The sequence below is a fragment of the Lepus europaeus genome, chromosome 17 (genome assembly GCF_033115175.1).
Source record: "Lepus europaeus isolate LE1 chromosome 17, mLepTim1.pri, whole genome shotgun sequence".
NCBI classification, from domain to species: Eukaryota; Metazoa; Chordata; class Mammalia; order Lagomorpha; family Leporidae; genus Lepus; species Lepus europaeus.
Window position 1 is genome coordinate 40,268,324 of NC_084843.1, and position 21,460 is coordinate 40,289,783.

Consider the following 21,460-nt stretch of genomic DNA (forward strand, 5'->3'; position numbering starts at 1 on the left):
GCCGTGCCGGCCTATGGTTACTTTTTAATTATACTTATTAATTTTAGCAATATTTTATTCTCCAGGGGAGGTATGGCTAGGGAGGTCTAAGGGTGCCAAAGGGGAGGAATTGTCACTGGATTTAAAAGAATGTAAGGAAAGAGAACGCTGCAGGTTGTGGAAGAATAGCATGACTATTCTGTTCACGTGAATGGGTCCAGTTTGACTATTCACTTTTCCTTCATTCGTATGGAAAATTCTGATAAAGTGAAGATGATTTTGCTTTTGGAGCAGGTGCAGAAGTCTACTTCAGACACTGTGTGACCCAAATCAACCTGAGAAATGACAAGTGGGAAGTCTCCAAGGAAACAGGCTCCCCAGAGCAGTTTGATCTTGTTGTCCTCACGATGCCAGTTCCTCAGATTCTGCAGCTTCAAGGTGACATCATGAACTGTGAGTCTGCTTTTGCTGTTTACCTGCCTCAGGGAATAGGATTTCTCTGTTAGAGTATGAATTTGATTTAACTCCCTTAGCAGAAAATATATTACAGATTTTATTAATTTTTATATTTTAGAAATCAATACATCATATAGCCCAGTTCATAATAGGCTATACCGAAGTCAAATTCATAGAATTTGGTTTTTTTAACTAGTTAAAAGTTTAACACTTTTTTCTGATTACTCTTGCCTTCAAAATGCCAGTATTACTGATTAATCTGTTATGGTTTGGCCTAAAAATGAGCAGTTTCTTTGTAGCCATTCTAGAGAAAAGAAGAAGATATACAAGTTTTTGCTTGGCTTGCCTCATTTCTTTGTGCTTTTCTTATGTGGGTTACTCTTTAAATGTTTACTTCTGTTCAGGCAATTGCCTAGCCCTGTTGTGAAAGAGAGACTTAAGAGGATGTGTTGGAGGTGGGATTGAGAAAATCATGCTGAAGGAGCTAAAATTAGATTAAAACAGTCAAAATTACAATCAAAGAAATAAAATTTCAAGGAATTCCTATCTCAGAAGGAATAAAATATGATCTTATTAAAGATACCAGTAACATAATTTAAGGAAAAATATGACAGTTTATTGATAAATAGAAAATATTTTATTTCACAGTTCAGATGTCATTATTTTATAATCCTGAATCGATTTTCACATGAAGACAAGCTACCAAATCAGTATTTTTTTTTCAAAAAGCAAAAATGCCAATTTTACCAATCTGATAATGGTAAGTGGGAAGTCTCCAAAGAAACAGACTCCCCTGAGCAGTTTTCCTTATGCTGCCAGTTCCTCATGTTTCCAATTCAATTTTGTTTTTGAACTTCATTGGATTACTGTATAGTGGAAGACTGGGCAAAGACTCAGTTGCTCTCAAGGAAAGCTGGAAAATATGAAAAATTGGATGAGGAAACTAGGAGGGGATGACCATGCCACCAAGTATAATTTCTTTATGCCATCTCAGTCTGTTTGCCCTCTGCCTCAAAAGATCAACCTCAGATCCATTTCAACACAGAAGGAACTTGACAGGAGGTTTCTCTTTGTAAAAATAAAGTTGCATGTAATAAATTAACCCTTTCAAGTTTTGCATATCAGTCCATTTGAAGCTGGTGAAATTATTCTTATATATGGTGATAATAGTTAATGATTTGCCACCACATGTTATTTTATAATAAGTTTTATAGTGTCCTCAGTAGGCTGTATGAATTCTCAGTATTTATCATGAGTCATTTTCTAGGAAGTATTGAGCACAGAGGATTATTAGCTTCACTGAATATGGTGATTAGAATTTGTAAATTAGGCAGAATATTTTAAAAAGCTGCTCTTCTGTTGCAGCTATATGTTTTTATACTTTATGTGTTTTTATATGTATGTAATTTTTATTTTATGAAAATACTTTAAAATTGGATTATTTATTTGACTTCATTTTATAAACATATAAACAATATTATATTGTAAGACAATATATTATAAAAACATAAAATATAAAAACAAAAAATATAGAAAACAATATTATATTGTAAGTGCTACTAGATTGACTTTTACAAAATTGCAATTTTGCATCTACATTTTTGTAGGTTAAAAATGGTCATATTTTGCCAATTTCATGTAGGTCAGCCTAAATACTTTATATAGATATGCAAGTTAAAAAAATATAATGAATAAAGTCAGTACCTACTGATGTAGATCTGAAAAATTTTAGGATCTTAAATACTACTTTGACATGTACTCATTTCATGTTATTTCCTTTTTTCTTTTTCTTTTTCTTTTTTTTTTTACTTTTTTTCATATGTTATTTCTAATTTGAGGGCTTTTGAAAATTTTCCATGAGGGAGGCATTTATAAGTCTTTAATATCACAATTTTTTGTTTTTGTCTTTCAAATTAGCATTATTTTATCCTTTGTGTTTAGATATTATTTACTTTAGCATGATTAGATACTTATTTGCTTTAGCATTATTTACTTTAGATAGGAACTTTTGTGTGCTTTGTTTTTAATACTTATGATGATAATAGTGTGTGTGAAGAATCTCATTTCCCATATTTCCCCCAAATAGCCTCTTTTCTACACAGTGGTCAATTTAGAAATAGCCTTTACGTGCAAGTATCTTTGTATTCTAAGTCAGCTCTGGGGTCCAGAGATAAGTAGGATGGCAGTATCAGCCAAGCACTTTTGTGGGAGTCTGATAGCTAGAATTTCTGTAATACCAGGAGGGGATTCTGACATAGAAACAAAGGGAACATATTAAGGAGATCAGTGAGGATAATTTTTCTTTAAGAAGATACCCTTGCTCAGTTTTATCATACCAGTTTTCCTTACTATAAGTACTGAAATCCTAGCTGACAGTGTTCATCTTATAGGGGGGTCTTAGCAGCTGGTCTCATCTTTTAATCCTTACATGAGTCATTTAAAAATACACCTTATTGAAATATGATTGATATTTGAAAGACTATTCATGTTTAATACATACAATTTGATGAATTTGAAGGTAAGTATATACCCATGAAACTACCACCACAATCTAGTTTATAAAGATGCAAGTTTGAATCTCCCCTGAAAGTTTGCATCTCCATTCTTATCTTTTATTATTAATTTTCTGTTGTGATGAGAATACTTAACATAAGATCTACCTTTTAACCACTTCTAAGTAACACAATGCCATTAAGTATAATCACTATGCTGTTGGTAAATCTCTAGGATTTATTGCTCTTGCATAATTGAAACTTTATCTTTTGACCAAAGTTTCCTGTTTTCCCTTCTCCCAAGTTTCTGGAACTAGAACTATAGAAAAAATTCTAGGTAGGAACAATTCCATGAGAATACCACCCTTAGAATGGATTATAATCACATCAAACTGACTGTACCTCTCCCTAAGATTTAAATTTCAGGCAGAGGGCATTCTATTGACAAGACATGGGTCTTATTCCCACCCCACAGCCAGGGATTACTGATTTCCTGATTTTTATCCTACTGCATCATGTGTAATTAATATGAACAAAATAATTCCTCCAAATAAATGCAAATATTTTCATGAAGAGAAATTGCTTGCTGAATAATCAGAAACAATGAGTATTCATTGCATAGGTATTCTTTAATATTTGTAAGATAAGTGAATTACTGGTTGAATGATTAAATGTGTTTCCAAAAGACCTGAGGAACTACTCTAATTCCACTGGTCCAGATTGCATTTCTTCATTCACTGTAAAATTCACATTAATAGAATCACTTACCAAACTTGTTTCCTTATTAATTTCATATCCTATGTTCATTAAATATGGATTTATATGATTAAGGAAAGAAAATCTCTATAATGACAATGGGCCTGCTGATTTAAAATATCAGCTATTGGTGCTTAGGTCAAGATTTGAAACACTCTATTTATCTATTGATTTAACTTCCATTCCTTAGTTTTATATGTTGGTTTTAGTCCATTTGCTTTCTATTAATTTGTTAGTTTCAATAGTATGTTGCTCTGTGTGATTCTATTGAGCAGGTAGGAAGAGTACCTAAATCATGTCCAGGGATATGACTCGACATCCTCTTTGGTACTCCCGCTGCCCTCTCTCTCCTTAATCTGGTGTCTTCTGCGAAGTCCAGTGTAGTATATGTAGACTGTAAAATTGAAGTCATAAATCTTTGAGACAGTTTGGGTATCTAATAACTGTGCTGTTGGGAAAACAATGAAACATTGGCTTTTAAATTAGAATGTTTTGTTGTTAACAGTTTAGATGTCAAAAATCTGTTCAGGTGACTGAACAGTGTGGCTAAAAGATAGGCCTTGTTTGTCTTAAAGTTTAAAAAAAATTTAAAAATTGCTTGGCAATAGTTGTCCCCAGACCTGAAATAAAGGACTTGAATGGCAAGGGTTTGGGTAGAGAGTGTTCCTTCTGTCTTTGCTGGATTTTCTGTTATGATTGTTGCTGTTTCTGTTTTTAGCCCAAAATGAGATACGCATGCATACAGATTGCCTGGAGAACTTGCTAAAATACAACTTATTGGTCAGTGAATTCATCTGTGCTATTTAAAATCCACATAGTTTTGCCTAACAAGTGAGATCCTTCAGTGTTACATTTTGTATGTCTATTAGTGACATCTCAAACATAACACTGTAACAGACTGGTTTGAATGATGTGTTTATGGGCCTGCTAATTAATTTTATTTAGATCTTCTATATCCTTTTTAAAGTTTTTAAGTTTATTTGACACAGAGAAAATACCACTGGTTTGCTCCCCAAAATGCCCACAAGTGGTGATGTTTGGGGGTGAACCAGGGTGTAGCCAGGAGCTGGCAACACAGTCCAGGTCTTCCACATAAGATGCAGGAACCCAATTGCTTGAGACATCACCACTGCTTCCTAAGGTCTGCATTGTTGGAAAGTTTGAGAAGTTACAGTCAGGTCCCAGGGCCAGAATCAAATCTAAGCACTGCGTTGTGGATCATGACTGTTTTAACTGCCAGACTAAATGCCCATTCCAATTATATCCTTCTTTGGTGTGTATATACTTGAATTGTGTTGGGAAGAGAGAGAACACATCTACCATCATTGCAGTTTTTCTGTTTTTAAAATGTTAGTTAAGTTATACAAGTTTCACGTATTTCATATATACAGATTTAGGAACAAAGTGATACTTCCTACCCTACCCTCCCGCCAACCACGCTCTAACCCTTCTTCCTCCTCCCTTTCCCATTCCTACTCTTAATTTTTAGAAAGAACTACTTTGTTTACTTAATGAGTATAAAGTAAACCTTACACTAAATAAGAGAGTTCAACAAATAGTATGAAGAAAAAGAAAAAAAACAAAAACAAAAACAAAAACACTGTTCCTCAACAGAAGAGACAAGGGCTGTAAACAAATCTCAAAATTTCTATTTCACTCCAATACATTACATTTCATGTACTCTATTGGTTATCTCAGATCAACGAAAAAATATGGTATTCTTCTTTTGGGGACTGGTATATTTTCACTAGGTACAATGGTTTCCAGTTGCGTGCATTTTATTGGGAGACAGGATTTCATTTTTTTTTTTATAGCTGAGTAGTACTCCATAGTATATACATACCATAATTTCTTTATCCAGACACCTAACACAAAAATCCACTCAAAATGGATAAAGAACCTAAATCTACGACCCGGTATCATCAAATTACTAGAGGAGGACATTGGAGAAACTGTAAGACATTGCTTAGACAAAGACTACTTGGAAAAGACCCCAGAAGCACAGGCAATCAAAGCTAAATTGACAAATGGAATTACATAAAGCTGAGAAGATTCTGCACTGCAAAAGAATCACTTAGCAAAGTGAAGAGGCAAACAACAGAATAGGAAAAAATATTTTCAAACTACACAACTGATAAAGGGTTAACATCCAGAATCTATAAAAAGCTCAAGAAATTGAAAAACAAAAGAAACAATCCAGTTGAGAAAAGGGCAAAGATCTCAGACATTCATTTTTCTTTTTCTTTTTTTTTTAAAGATTTATTTTTATTTATTTGAAAGAGTTACAGAGAGGTAGAGACAGAGAGAGAGGTCTTCCATCCGCTGGTTCACTTCCCAGGTGGCCACAACAGCCAGAGCTGCGCCAGTCTGAAGGCAAGAGCCAGGGGCTTCCTTCAGGTCTCCCACATGGGTGCAGGGGCCCAAGGACTTGGGCCATCTGCTGCTGCTTTCCCAGGCCATAGCAGAGAGCTGGATTGGAAGTAGAGCAGTCGAGACTAGAACTCGTGCCCATATGGGATGCCAATGCTTCAGGCCAGGGCGTTAACCCATTGCTCCACAGGGCTGGCCCCTAGGACAGGCATTTTTCAAGAGAGGAAATTGAAATGGCCAACAGATACTTGAAAAAATGCTCAGGGAAATACAAAAACCACAATGAGGTTTCACTTCACTCCAGTTAGAATGACCCTCATACAGAAATCAACGAACAACGAATGCTGGCGAGGATGTGGGGGAAAAGGTACCCTAATCCGCTGTTGGTGGGAATGTAAACTGGGGTAGGCCCTGTGGAAGACAGTATGGAGATACCTAAGAAATCTGAAAATAGACCTACCATATGACCCAGCCATCCCACTGCTGGAAATTTACCAAAACAAAAGAAATCAGCATATGAAAGATAGATCTGTACCCCCATGTTCATTGCAGCACAATTCACAACAGCTAAGATTTGGAATCAATCCAGTTTTTTTATGGGTTGATTTTCTTTTTGAGACAACTTTTGCTTTATGATTTTTTGATTTGTAACAGACCTTCATTACAATTACAACTTTTGACATAAAAGTTCTCTCCTTAATCTCATATTAATGTTCTCTTGATTCTAAATCAACCTTGACTGATAAATGAAATGCCCTGTCTTTTGTTTTCATTTGTCTGGTGCATCCATTTAACTTTGTACCTTTCAGTAATACTTTATAGGGATCTCCTTTATATCTGCTCATCGTTGAGTACAGTAATTTCACAAAGATATATCTTATTGTTAATAGGTTGATTTTAGCTTTTCACGTGATATGATCCCCACTTTTGACTTAAAGATCCAGATTTTTCAGTAAGTTACCTTCTAACACTTATTTTAAAATTTATTCTGTCCACATTACTATGATCTCAGAATATATAAAAACAAAGTGTCTCCCTCCTGTATCTGCCATTTCCTCTCAACTCACATTCAACTTTGTTTTTTGCAGTTTATTTATTTACTTTTACTTTTTTGTGTTTTTATTTATTTAAAGTTATTTTTTGCTTTCTCTCCGTATCACTCATGTAATTTTTAAAGCGGCTCCAATGCCTCCTTTCTTGTGGTGTTATTTAATAGCAGGTATATATTCTTTTTTTTAAAAAAAGATTTATTTATTTATTTATTTATTTAAAAGTCAGAGTTACAGAGAGAGAGGAGAGGCAGAGAGAGAGGTCTTCCCATCCACTGGTTCACTCCCCAACTGGCTGCAACGGCCGGAGCTATGCCGATCTGAAGCCAGGAGCCAGGAGCTTCTTCCGGATGTCCCACGCGGGTGCAGGGGCCCAAGGACTTGGGCCATCTTCCACTGCTTTCTCAGGCCATAGCAGAGAGCTGGATTGGAAGTGGAGCAGCAGTCTTGAACTGGTGCCCATATGGGATGTCGGTGCTTCAGGCCAGGGCGGGAACCCTCTGTGCCACCGTGCCGGCCCCAGCAGGCATATATTCTTTCACTGTTTTTGAGTTAATGCCTGAGTTTTTGTTGAACTAGTCTCCTGGAATACTTTTTCTGATAAGAATTTCCCATCAGCTCATTTGTTAGGTTCTGTTCTGTTGTCTTCATTCTTTTCTTTGCTTAAGTCCTCTCTAATCATCACTCATGTTTCAGTGGTGCCAATCATGTCAGTTTTGTGAAGAACCACGTTGTGGGACAAGGTCAGACCTTTCGATTCATATGACTTAGCCCAGAACACTTTATGTAAATTTTGTAAATATTTACCAGTGAAAAACAGGTGATTATCAAAGTAATAGTATACCTATTAACATAGAACTATTTAAAAGCATTTTAATATATCAAGATGAGTCTATTTTTTCCACCTGTCCAAAATAGTCCATTGGGCCGGCGCCACGGCTCACTAGGCTAATCCTCCACCTTGCGGCGTCGGCACACTGGGTTCTAGTCCTGGTCGGGGCACTGATCCTGTCCCGGTTGCCCCTCTTCCAGGCCAGCTCTCTGCTGTGGCCAGGGAGTGCAGTGGGGATGGCCCAAGTCCTTGGGCCTTGCACCCCGTGGGAGACCAGGAGAAGCACCTGGCTCCTGCCATCGGATCAGCGCGGTGCGCCGGCCACCACGCACCAGCAGCGGCGGCCATTGGAGGGTGAACCAATGGCAAAGGAAGACCTTTCTCTCTGTCTCTCTCTCTCACTATCCACTCTGCCTGTCAAAAAAAAAAAAAAATAGTCCATTGGCCGGCGCCGTGGCTTAACAGGCTAATCCTCTGCCTTGCGGTGCCGGCACACCGGGTTCTAGTCCCGGTTGGGGCGCCGGATACTATCCCGGTTGCCCCTCTTCCAGGCCAGCTCTCTGCTGTGGCCCGGGAAGGCAGTGGAGGATGGCCCAAGTGCTTGGGCCCTGCACCCGCATGGGAGACCAGGAGAAGCACCTGGCTCCTGGCTTCAGATCAGTGCGATGTGCCGGCCGCAGCGGCCATTGGAGGGTGAACCAACGGCAAAAAGGAAGACCTTTCTCTCTGTTTCTCTCTCTCTCACTATCCACTCTGCCTGTCAAAAAAAAAAAAAAAATAGTCCGTCAAATATACTAACATTGGTTATTGCTCAGATATGATTTTTTATAGTTTTTTTTTTAAATTTATTTGACAGGTAGAGTTATAGACAGTGAGAGAGAGACAAAGGTCTTCCTTCTGATGGTTCACTCCCCAAATGGCCGTCTTGGCTGGCGCTGCGCCCATCCGAAGCCATGAGCCAGGTGCTTCCTCCTGGTCTCCCATGCGGGAGCAGGGCCCAAGCACTTGGACCATCCTCCACTGCCCTCCCGGGCCACAGCAGAGAGCTGGCCTGGAAGAGCAGCAAACGGGACTAGAACCCAGTGCCCATATGTGATGCCGGTGCCGTGGGCGGAGGATTAACCAAGTGAGCCACGGTGACGACCCCTGATGTTTGTTTTTATCTAAATTTTCTGAGTAGCCATATTTGAAGAAAGGAATAGTTATTCTCTATATAAAAGTGGTAATGTTGACAGAATTTTTCGAAAGTATCATGTGGAAAAGGGTATCCATCCTTTTCCATTCCTTTTTTAGTGGAGGTACATTATAGGCTCATTATGCTGACAAACCTTAGGAATGACTGACTTGGTATGTTTAGGGGTTAAACTCTTTGGGATGTTGTGTTATTTTAGTTCAGAACTGGACCCTAAGCAAATTATTCTGTGTTTTCTTCGTTGTTGTGAAGTAACTCCCTCTGGCAGTAAAGGGTTAAACTTCTGTGAATCTAAATCAAAGGCATAAGCAATTTTTATTCTCATTTTTATAAATCTTAATAATGACATAAGTGTAAGGAATTAGTGTCAACCCTTCTGTCTTCCGAGGAACTTTAAGTATATTCTGATTTGGGTATTAGGCATGTAGTTTCTATGAAAATGACATCCATTTATGAAGCAATATATCGCCATCTAGTGGTTCCATTACATATTGCAGTTTCCCCTTAAAAATATGTTAGGGCCATGAGGATTAACTTACCCCAAAATAGGTGCCTTACATTCATACCAACTATGAGCATCCCCTTGCCTTTGACTTGCTCTGTATTTTTCTTCTCTTTCTGTTCTTTCTAAGTCATGTCTAGCTTTTAGGATTAACATAAATACCATCTCTTACATCAATTAATTTGCTCTTTATTAATAGTGTGGTACGTATTTTCTGTTATACGTCTTTTTCTATCTTTAATATTTATTTTTAAAATTTTGAAATTTATTTTCATTTTATTTAAAAGGCAGAGAAATTTTCCATCTGCTGGTTCAGTTCTTAAATGCTTGCAAAAGCTGGGAATGGGCCATGCTGAAGCCAGTAGTCCAGAACTCAGTCTGGGTCTTGCATGTGAAGGCAGCGATGCAAATGCTTCAGCCATCACCTCTCATTGTATATTAGCAGGAAGTCAGGGTGTGGAATTGGAGCTGGGACTTGAACCAGACGATCTGATGTGGGATGAAGCATAGCTAACAGCATCGTAACTGCTGTACCAAATGTCTACCCCCATATTTTGCTTTATACAGAAGCAACAGAATTATTTATTCTCTCTTGGCAACTATTATTACATTCATATTATCCTAGCTGAGAAAATATGGAAACTTGAAGTACCATATAGCGAACCTCTTGTGATTTGCCTTGTGGGTCTATAATTTTGCATCTGTCTATATTAATATTACAAAGATTATCTCACTTAATCCTCACAGCAATCCCAGGCATCATTGTTATCACCTCCATTCTTAGTGGTGAAACTGAAGTGTGTACCTTAATCATTTGACTCCAGAGTCTGCAATCTTAACCACTGTTCTGCACAGCTCTCCAACATGTGCTTTATCTTAGACTGTCTTGATTGTTTCATGTAGATATGAGTGTCCATTGTGTCCCTCTCATTTTTTATGAAGATGCCTAGTGAAAAAAATTTGAGAATTTAATGAAAATTTTGATTCCTAAGGTTTGTATAGGTCACATAAGTCTATATCCTTTTTTTTTTTTTAACATTTATTTATTTGGAAGTCAGAGTTAGAGACACAGAGAGAAGTCTTCCATCCTCTGGTTCACTGCCCCTGTGACCACAATGGCCAAGGCAGAGCCAGGCCAAATCCAGGATCCAGGAGCTTCTTCTAGGTCTCCCAATGGGTGGCAGGGACCCTATCACATATGAGATGCCAGGATTTCAGGCAGTGAATGTACCCAATATGCCACAATGCGGGTCCCATGAATCTGTACCTTTAACCAGCATCTCTATGGAATCCCCTCCACAACACACACTCACACACTTAGTCAGGCCTATTTGAGATATTCTGTCCTTTCCTTACACAGCAGTTTTATTGTCATTTTTATTTCCCTGCGTCTACCCCAATACATCATAAAGTGCATGAGGAAAGGTTTTATATTTCACACTACCCCCACCCAGCATCAAGCCATGTGTCATACATACCCACACTCCACAAGTAGCTCTTCGGTCAATATCTGTTGACTGAATGAGCACCAGTTTTATTTTCCAACTTGGCTGTAAGCTCCTTAGAGTCAAAGATTCTTAGAATGTTCTGATGCTTGTTTGGCACATAAAGCATGAACCTTGGATGGATGACAGAAATTTAGGACTAGAAGGAATAATGAGGTCCATTTCTTCTTCTACCCCAATTATAGAGATTAGGAATTTAAGACATGACCTGCCCTATATGAGATTATACAGTTTATTAGGGGCCAGACAAGAGAAAGTATGGTCAGGAATAAGGAGGCACCTTTCAAATACTGTTGTTACCTTGGTTTCATGTTTCCTTCACACTTATATAGAGCTTTTATTAGACTGTAATGGAATATCTGGGCCTGCATTACACATACATGACCCTGGTGCCATAGTTCCTCCATTTCTCTGCTAGCAGAGTGGCACAGGCAGTGGAAAAGATGTGGAATAAGCTTTGTAATACAAAACAAGTGGGGTATGAGGGGTGATTGTAAGGACTGGGGAGCTTTGAAGATTTCTTTCCCCACACCATGTCGCCTCTCACATAGAGGTCCTCAGATTTTACTGAAAGGAATGCACACTTTTAAAGGTCTCCTAGTTACTGGATTTTCTTAATAGTTTGATATCCTTAAAATCAGTTTGTTTTTATTTTTCTTAACAGAGAAATAAAGAAACTATGTCTCATGTTCAAATCTCCCCACAAGTGCTGCTGCTCCTATCCTTGTGTTCATTCAACATGAGCTCTTGCCTCTGTCAGATGAATCTGTAGAAGTCAGAACTGTATTCCTCTGAGCAGAGATTTGTCAGTCTACCTCTGGCAAGGAGAATAGGGATAAAACAAGGAGGCACATGCATGTTCTTTCCCTGCTCCTCCTCACCTCTCATTCCAAAGCATGTACTACTGTGGAGGAAATGAAAACCTTATGACCTCTGCTTTCCCCAACATGACCTGTCTGCCCCCTACCTCTAGATATCTCTTGTCTCTGAGAAAGCATCATGATGGACTGTCTTCATGGCTCTGCCATCTGCAGATGGCAACTCAAGTAAATGGAGAAGATTCTCTGTGCATTTAGCAGGCAATCTCATGGAGCTGAGTGAGTGGGTAGAAAAATAACAGATGAGCTTTACTTTCAACAAACGTGAATGTGATTTATCTGGAGTAACTCATGTGGAAGCATGTTTGTAAGGTGATATATTGAGCTCTAGTTATAAAGTAAGGAAATGGCTTTGAGATTCTCAGTAGCTGGTTCATAATATTATTCAAATGTGTGCCTAAAAAGAGTACAGCCAGAAAAATCCCGGATACCCATTGTAATGGTACTGAAAACAAAGTGGGAAGCATTTCTTTACCCTGTGCAAAACAATTGTGTATTTGCATCTAGAATACTGTGTGGTCAACTTGAGTTAGGTTCTACATCATTAGGGTATAATGAATGTCTGATGCCTTATTTCTCTGATGGTCATAAACTATGTGCTCTGAGCAAACTATCTGCATAATAAGAAATTCCATCTCAGTCATTGTTAATGCCTCTCTCTGGCTCTTTGATTCATGCAGAAATTCAAGGCTATCAGTGGCAGGGAGACTGGGGAAGTGTAGGACTTAAGTAAATAAGGTTGTCATAATTATGGCTGCTCTCTGCCCAGGTCCTCTGATATAGGTTAAGCAACTTGCCCTGCTTGAGCCAGAGATGATTCTCATGGAGTAACAGTACCCTAAGGACTGAGATCCTTTTCATCTCTCTGCAGTCTGAGAGGCAAAGCTGTTCAGATAGCCTGCAGCAAGATCCCAACTGGGCAGGGCCTGCAAATGGGAGCAACATCTTTACCAGATGCAGGAAAACCCCCAACCCCCTGTCCTTAAACATTAGGTTCAAAAATTCCCAATTTCCCTCTGAGGTAAACTTCTTCACCATAAAGCAATCATTTCCACTCCCAACCCTACCATTTTCAGGTATCTACCAACTTAATCCACCTAAGGATGCTTTAATAGAAAGATTTGTCTAATTCATCTCTCTCTCTCTCTCTCTCTCTCTTTCTCTCTCTCTCTGTGTGTGTGTGTGTGTGTGTCTGTGTGTAAAGCCATCCAGCATTTAGAAATATAATGCTTACCATCTATTTCCTACATTGGAGGGTAGGGGGAGGACAGTTAGTTTTACTTAAACAATTCCTCCTGATAAATTCTTTAATTTCTTCTTATTATATTATAGCAAAGATGTGATAAAAATGGAGAAAGTCTCAAGAAGGAGAGCTGTAAGTACCAAAGGATTACATACACATTCACAACTTTCCTATATAGAAATGTTGAGCTTCACAGCTCTACAGTGGAGAGCAGCATGGCAATATATGCATGTGATATTTAATTATAAAGTAGAAGATCATGAACTTGTTATAGAACACAACTCCAAAGGGGCAGCAGTCACTGAACCTTTTTATTTTTAAAGATTTTATTTATTTATTTGAGAGGTAGAGTTACAGACACAGAGAGAAAAAAACAGAAAGGTCTTCTAGCCTCTGGTTCACTCCCCAAATGATTGCAATGGCCAGAGCTGCCCCAATCTGAAAGCAGGCACTAGGAGCTTCTTCCAGGTCTCCCACATGGGTGCAGGGGCCCAACCACTTAGGTCATCTTCTACTGCTTTCCCAGGTCATAGCAGAGAGCTGGATCAGAAGAGGAGCAGCTGGAACTGGAACCAGTGCTCATATGGGATGCTGGCGCCACCGGCAGAGGCTTAACCTACTGCACCATAGCACCAGCCCCACCATTTAACTTTTTTTTTTATTATTATTTTTTTTTTGACAGGCAGAGTGGACAGTGAGAAAGAGACAGAGAGAAAGGTCTTCCTTTTGCCGTTGGTTCACCCTCCAACGGCTGCCACGGCTGGCGCGCTGCGGCCAGCGCACCGCGCTGATCCGATGGCAGGAGCCAGGTGTTTCTCCTGGTCTCCCATGGGGTGCAGGGCCCAAGCACTTGGGCCATCTTCCACTGCCCTCCCTGGCCACAGCAGAGAGCTGGCCTGGAAGAGGGGCAGCCGGGACAGAATCCGGTGCCCCGACCGGGACTAGAACCCGGTGTGCCGGCGCCGCAAGGTGGAGGATTAGCCTAGTGAGCCGCGGCGCCGGCCCCCACCATTTAACTTTAAACTAGATAGTTTTAGACTCAGAAATGGTAACTTTATTTCAATGTAGATAATTTTTAATTCATGAGATATTATTTATTTGACTGAATAATTTTGTTTACATTTTAAAAGCATAATACTTGTTTCCCTACAATGATGTGAAAAAGTTTCAGTAAGTTTTCTCTTTCCAAAAACCTTCCTCATTTTCAGTCCCTCCTCAATGTCAGCGGATGGTCTTGCTTCTTGTTTCACTTAGGAAACAAATCAGTCAGCAGGGGACTTCTACACTCTCACCTATCACCTCCAAAGTTATCATCTCCTATCCCTGCCTTCCTTTATTTTGTTTGGGAGAACTACGTGGGTTTCACTAAGGCCCTATTCTCTGTCTCTCATCAGGCCTATGACTTCTATTAACTGTCTAGTCTTATTCCTACAGCATCAGTTTTCTATTTTCTACTAGATTGCTTCCATCAGCATACAAACATAATGTCTATCTTAGAAATACAGTACACAGGCCGGCGCCGCGGCTCACTAGGCTAATCCTCCGCCTTGCGGCGCCGGCACACCGGGTTCTAGTGCTGGTCGGGGCGCCGGTTCTGTCCCGGCTGCCCCTCTTCCAGGCCAGCTCTCTGCTGTGGCCAGGGAGTGCAGTGGGGATGGCCCAAGTGCTTGGGCCCTGCACCCCATGGGAGACCAGGAGAAGCACCTGGCTCCTGCCATCAGATCAGCGCGGTGCGCCGGCCGCCGCGCACCAGCCGCGGCGGCCATTGGAGGGTGAACCAACGGCAAAGGAAGACCTTTCTGTCTCTCTCTCTCTCACTATCCACTCTGCCTGTCAAAAAAAAAAAAAAAAAAAAAAAAAAAAAGAAATACAGTACACAACAATAAAATCTTTGTTCAACCTACCCTTTAATTGCAAGCCAGATTCTTTGCCCCTTCCTAGGAAAACTCTGAAGAATTTTCTACCCCAGGCCATTCTCAATAGGAGTGATACCACCCCAAAAAGGCAGAAAGTTGATTCTTACAGGCAATAAATTATTAGTCATTTTATATATAAAGTATAAATATATTCAATATTTGACAGAAGTTTATCTGTGATGTTATAATTTCATAAAAAGGACAGGGTAAGGAAAAAAATTTAAACTCCTTAGAATTTGCTATATATTCTGATTTGATCACTCTGTAGTATGGCCATGTATCAAAACATAACATTGAGCCCAATAAATATATACATTTGTTACTTGTGAATTAAAAATAAAATACAATTTGGGAAAATAAAAGCTCCTTAGGGAGGTGATTGTGACTTGATTAAGAAACTCTGGTCTAATCCCATAATCTGAATGTCCTCTCTGACCATTTTTTTTCTCAAGCTTTCTCCCGTCTGGCTTTTATTACTAACATCCTATAAAAACTTGTACTGTCAATGTCACCTTTGCCCTCCATATTGCTAAATCCACTGGCCAACTCTTAGATGAAACTCTATAGGTAGCATTTGGTAGAGCTGATCATTTCTTTTTTTCAAACACTTTCTTGGTATAAAGGACAATATGAATGCTTGTTTTCTCTCCTCATTTACTGGCCTTTTCATTCTCAGTCTTCCTTGCTGGTTACTCCTATTATCTAGTCTCTAAACATTTAAATTTCCCTGGGTTCAGTCTTGAACCTCAATCCCATGGCTTTAAATGTCACCTCTCTTCTGCTTATTTTCAAATATACATTTACAGCCTAGACATTGCTCCTTAAATCTCCAGTACTCAGCAGTCTGAGCAGTTCACCTGAATACCTGCTAGGCATTCAAAAACCACACGCCTGCTCTTGATTCCCAGCCTACCATCTGCTTCATAAACCTGCTTCTACTTTTGTCACACCCCATATTTAACCCATCAGCAAATCTTTGCTGCTGTCTGTACCTTTGAAATCAAGTTTCTCTAGTAATCTGAACCCTTGAGAATTAATGCAAAAATGAGGAATCCTTGTACATCTGCAAGGCAGCTACTTATCAACATACCACTTATACTGGTGCAGTGCAAGCCACCTACATTTCTAGCCCATACTATTTAAAAAAAAAATTTATTTGAAAAACAGAGTATCACAAAGAGGGGGAGACAGAAAGAAACAGTGGTCTTCCATCAACTGCTTCACTCCCCAAATGTCCATGGATCTTGTTATTCCTTAAGTGCCTTTCCATCTGATGTAAATTCAGTGTCTTTATTATGGCCCTCAAAGACCTGTGTAGTTGTAATTCCTGCTTCTTCTCTGCTCTTATCTCCACCATTGCCCTTCCATATACACTTAAGCCAGCCACACTAACCTTCTTGTGAATCCTCCCATTCCTTGAGGCTCATTTATTTATTTGAAAAGGAGAGATGGGGGAGAAAGGGAGAGAGTGGAGAGATATCTCCTGTTTGCTGGTTCACTCCCCTAATGCTAATAACAGCTGGGTCTGGACCAGGCTGATGCCAGGAGACTGGAACTCAATCCAGGCCTCCCACATGGGTGGCAGGGACCCGACTTCTTCATCTATCACCTGTTGCCTCCCCGGGTGAACATTAGCAGGAAGATGGAATCAGGAGCAGAGGCTGGAGTCAACCCCAGGTACTCTAATATGGGATATGGACATCTCAAGTGGCTTCTTAACTGTTTGTGTAAAATGTCCACCCTGGGGCTGTCCTACCTGAAGCTCCTTCTGTTTGGCTGTCCCTCCAGAGATTCTCATGGTTCACACTTTCACTACCTTCAGGTATCTTCTAGGTGAAATTCTCCTTGTCACATACCTGTCACGCTGTATACAAGAGCTCCCCTTATGGATTTTATTTCCCCCATCTTGCTTCATGTTTCTTCCCCAGCATTAACTATCATCTCACATAGATATTCACTTATTTCTGCTCCTCCAACTAGAAAATGGATTATTTAAGCTTTTTGGTTCACTACCATACCCAAGGTGTCTAGCATGTAGTGGATGTTCAACAGATATTTACATAACAAAAAATGAATTCAACATTTGAGTAAAAGATGACAACTGCCATTCTAAAAAATTAAATTGGATTTTAATTCCTTAGAGTAAAAACTCATAGTCTTGGGGCCGGTGCTGTGGTGTAGTAGGTAAAGCCTCCGCGTGCAGAGCCGACATCCCATGTGGGCACCAGTTTGCATCCCCGCTGCTCCACTTCTGATCCACTTCTCTGCTATGGCCTGGAAAAGCAGTAGAAGATGGCCCAGGTCCTTGGGCTCCTGCACCTATGTGGGAAGACTTGGAGGAGGGTCTTGGCTCCTGGCTTTGGACTGGCGCAGCTCCAGCCGAAATGGCTAATTGGGGAGTGAACCAATGGGTGGAAGACCTCTCTTTCTCTCTCTCTCTCTGCCTCTCCTTCTTTCTCTGTGTAACTCTCCCTTCCAAACAAATAAATAAATCTTAAAAAAAAAAAAAACCTCATAGCCTCATGTATTTGAAAAATAAAATTATACTTTGCAAAAAATATCTAACAACTCACAATTACAGTGATTTCCTTTGGCTATTTCATGTAGCAAATTTTAGGGACATCAACATTTAATTTAATTAGTTTCCTTAAACCAACAGTGACTTCTATACTGGTAATAATTAGAAAATTATACTGTGCTGGCTATTCAAATACTTTTTTGATTTTTCTCTTTTATTCTTTCCTATAAGCAAACATTCAAGTCACAACAAGAATAAGCCAGACTCTGGCAACAGGGCTTCCAAGAATGATGGATGGTCAGAGGTCCAGACAGCAGATAGCCATGTCTCATAGATGTCTCATAAATCTGAAGCGACAGAACACAAAACTTCTTAAATAAAAACAATTGTGACCAAAAAAGTGAATTTGAAGCTTATCCAGTGAAGAATGTGGTATTTCTACCTTTCTTCCCTTTCCTTTTCTTTTTTTATTAAAAAATTTTAAACAGTTGTATAATATACAAATATATGGGTACCTTCTGATGTTTCAACACACATATGCAGAGTAGTGTCCAATCAGGATAAGTATATGTAGCTCTTCAAACATTTAATATTTATTTATGATGAAAATTTCCAAAACCCTATCTTCTATTTCTTCCTATTTCTAGAGAAATATACAGCACATTATCTACAGTCACCCTAGTGTGCAAAAGAATCCCAGAATGTCTTACATTTATCTGGCTATTACTTAGTACTTGTTAATCATCCTTTTCCCATCCCTCACTCCTCTCCTCCCTCACCAGCTTCTGGTAACCACCATTATATTTTTAATTTCTATGAGATCACCTTTATTTTTAGTCTCTGTTTAGAATCTCCTACTTTAAAGTTAGTAGCTGATTGCATTTCTTAGTTGGGTTTAGCAGATTTTATTTGAATCTTTAGGGATCTCTGCCAGAAAACTAAAATCTTAGTTATGAAAATTCTTGTCTTTAAAATGTCTCTGCCAGCTCAAATGGGAAGAAGTTTAATTCAATTTAGTTGATGACTCAGTTGATGATAATGACGCAATTCAGTAAATTATAGCTCTCTGTTCCTTCATCTCATCCCATCTCTAGTATTGACATTTATTTTTAAAGCCTTTCTATTAGTGAAGAACTATTAATGGAAACGAAGCTCTAAATTCTAAGGGAAGTACATAGTCAGAAAGGCAACATGAAGAAAGGATCTTCTATTAGAGTAGCAATGTGGTAGCCTCATTTAAAATAGCATGCATCTACTGATAATATGTGTACATAACAGCAAATATGTGAAAATATTTACATCCTTGATGCCTTTATAGCAAGCACACACATGAATCTGGTGTAAAGGGAATAAAAGGTGCAGTGCTATAATTACTAAAACCTGGATAAGATTTGAATTCCATAATTGGCTGTGTCACTCAACAGCTATGTGTCTTAGGCAACTTAAATTAATTTTTTTGAAAATAACTTTCCTCTTGTATAAAATAAGGATATGGGGATGGCACTGTAATGTAGTGGGTAAAGCTGCTGCCTACAGTGCCAGCATCATATATGGGCCCTTGCACCTGTGTGGGAGACCTGGAGGAAATTCCAAGCTCCTGGCTTCAGCCTGGCCCACCCCAGCCATTGTTGCCATTTGGGGAGTGAACCAGCAGATGGAAGGCTTCTTTGTTTCTCTCTGTCTCCCTCTTTCTGTGGTTCTGCCTTTCAAATAAAAAAAATTAGGATAGTCATGCTTTATGAAGTGGTGGTGAAGAATAAATGATATAGTGTAAGTAGTTCTTAATAGAATAAGTTCACAAAATTATGCTTAATGTTGGAATTATCATCATCTTCTTGTTATCCTCAACTTTTTTTTTCCAACACAACTAATTAATTCCCCAGTTGGACACTTAAGTAGGGAAACTCCCTCTTTCCTGCCAGGACTAAGGCTGGATAGGCAACATAAGTCACAGTGGTGATAGAATACGTTAGACTCCAAGATGACGGGAGTCTCTGGTGTCTCCATTGACTCTCATGATGATGGAGGGTAAACAAGAGGCAAAGATTAGTCTGAGCTGCCTTTCAGTCACTTAGGGAGAAGAAGATTAGGTATAACCAACTACCAATCTCTGCTATTTTTCGCATAACAAAATAAAAATGACAGGTAGGTGAGGTAAATATGAAAGGTAAAGATGTAAATGTAATTTAATGGCAATAATTTGCTTTGTAAAATTGAGATCTCAGTTCATAAACTTCAAGGAAGCTCAGTGTGCGAGCAGCTGATGTCAGTAGAAGTTTAGAAACTGAATTATGTTCCCTTCTATAGAGATGGTCTGCTGAAAATCTTATTGAAGCATGTTAGTCAGTGAATAAAGAACTTTTGTTTCCTGTGCTTTGGATCAAAATCTTTTCAGCAAAATGTCAAGGAAAAAGATAAAGAATTCAAACTTCTTTTAGTAAAAGGAGTTTGTTCTTATTTTCCAAGCAAAGATGGTGGGAGATGTTAAATGATGTACAAAAAGGCTCAAGATATTTATTATGGGTAATATTTCATCATTACATTCTATAGTGCATACATTACAAGTTTTGTACATTTTTGGAGTATAATTTACTGATGTTTTAAGTATTTATTTAAGGAGAGCATATGTTAAAGTTAAAATCCTTTTGATCAACATTCCCCAAAGTCTTACTAGTGTTTTCTTTCTTCCAGTTCCCTTAGATAGAGTTATTTACCATATCAATGAATTTAGCCCGGTTTCAAAAGGAAAATTCCGTATTTCCAGTTAACTGAGACCCCTGTTTGTTCAATAGATGTTCACATTCAAGGCTCACAACAATCTGCCCGAAATTCATGTCTCTGGTTTTATCTTCTAAAATTCTCCAACAACAAAGCCTTATTCCCACCAAGCCTATTTGTGTTCAGCCCCCAAAATATAATCACATTTCTATTTCCAACATTTTTCTAAGACCATTTTTCTTTTCTAAAACTTTAGTTCTCTTCCTTTCCTCTAAATTTTCTTCAAGACATTTCATATTCTGTTGCATTCATTCATTCAGTACAAACTGAGAGTCTACCTCTATGTGACACTCAAAAGGCATTCTGGGAAAACATGAATAGGTCAGTCAGAGCAAGTCCCTGTTTTTGTGTTCTTTATGTTCTACCAGGAAAACCACACATTACATAGTGGATTAAATCATTAATTTATTACAATTGTGCCAAGTGTTAAAAATATGAAACATAGGAAATTAGGATAGGTGTAATGGGAGAAATGGCTTGGTCTTGGAAGTCAGGGAGACTTTCTTGAGGAAGTGGTTTTGAACTGAGTTTGAAGGATGAGCAGGAACCTAATGTGGAGCAGAGGGAGGCCAATGAGTCAAATTTATTGATGGGAGCATGCTTACAATTAAATTATTATAATTTAATTAAAATACAGCAAGGAAATTCTTACTGTCCAGACATTAAACTTATTGTTACAGTATTTCTTCCTATTTTATTTTTTTCTCTTCAAAGGTGGGGATTAAAAGAGAGAATTCTTTATTTGAAGTTCAAGAAGGTGTTAGCCAACTGCTGTCGAGGAGATTTGAGAAATGACTAGTCAGAAGTGGTGTTAGCACTGTAAGCCCCATTGCTCACTCAATATAGGAAGAACACTGAAGGGATGTGAAACCCCTGCCTTGCAGAGAGTGTCACATTCTTGGAGGGAAGCAATAGCCTCCAGACTCTGTAAGCAGAAGAGTTTTTCCTTCCTTGGAGGTCCACCAGAGAATGAGTCAATAACAAACCCCAGTAG

The 21,460-nt window shown here is 38.9% G+C and overlaps 1 protein-coding gene across 1 annotated transcript in view; it reads left to right on the plus strand.

Moving 5' to 3' along the window:
* RNLS (renalase, FAD dependent amine oxidase) overlaps positions 1-21,460 on the plus strand; it is a 297,638-nt gene that overhangs the window by 13,164 nt on the left and 263,014 nt on the right. The window contains exon 4 of the mRNA XM_062214903.1: positions 274-432. Coding sequence (XP_062070887.1) covers positions 274-432 — 159 coding nt within the window. The remainder of the gene's footprint in view (positions 1-273; positions 433-21,460) is intronic.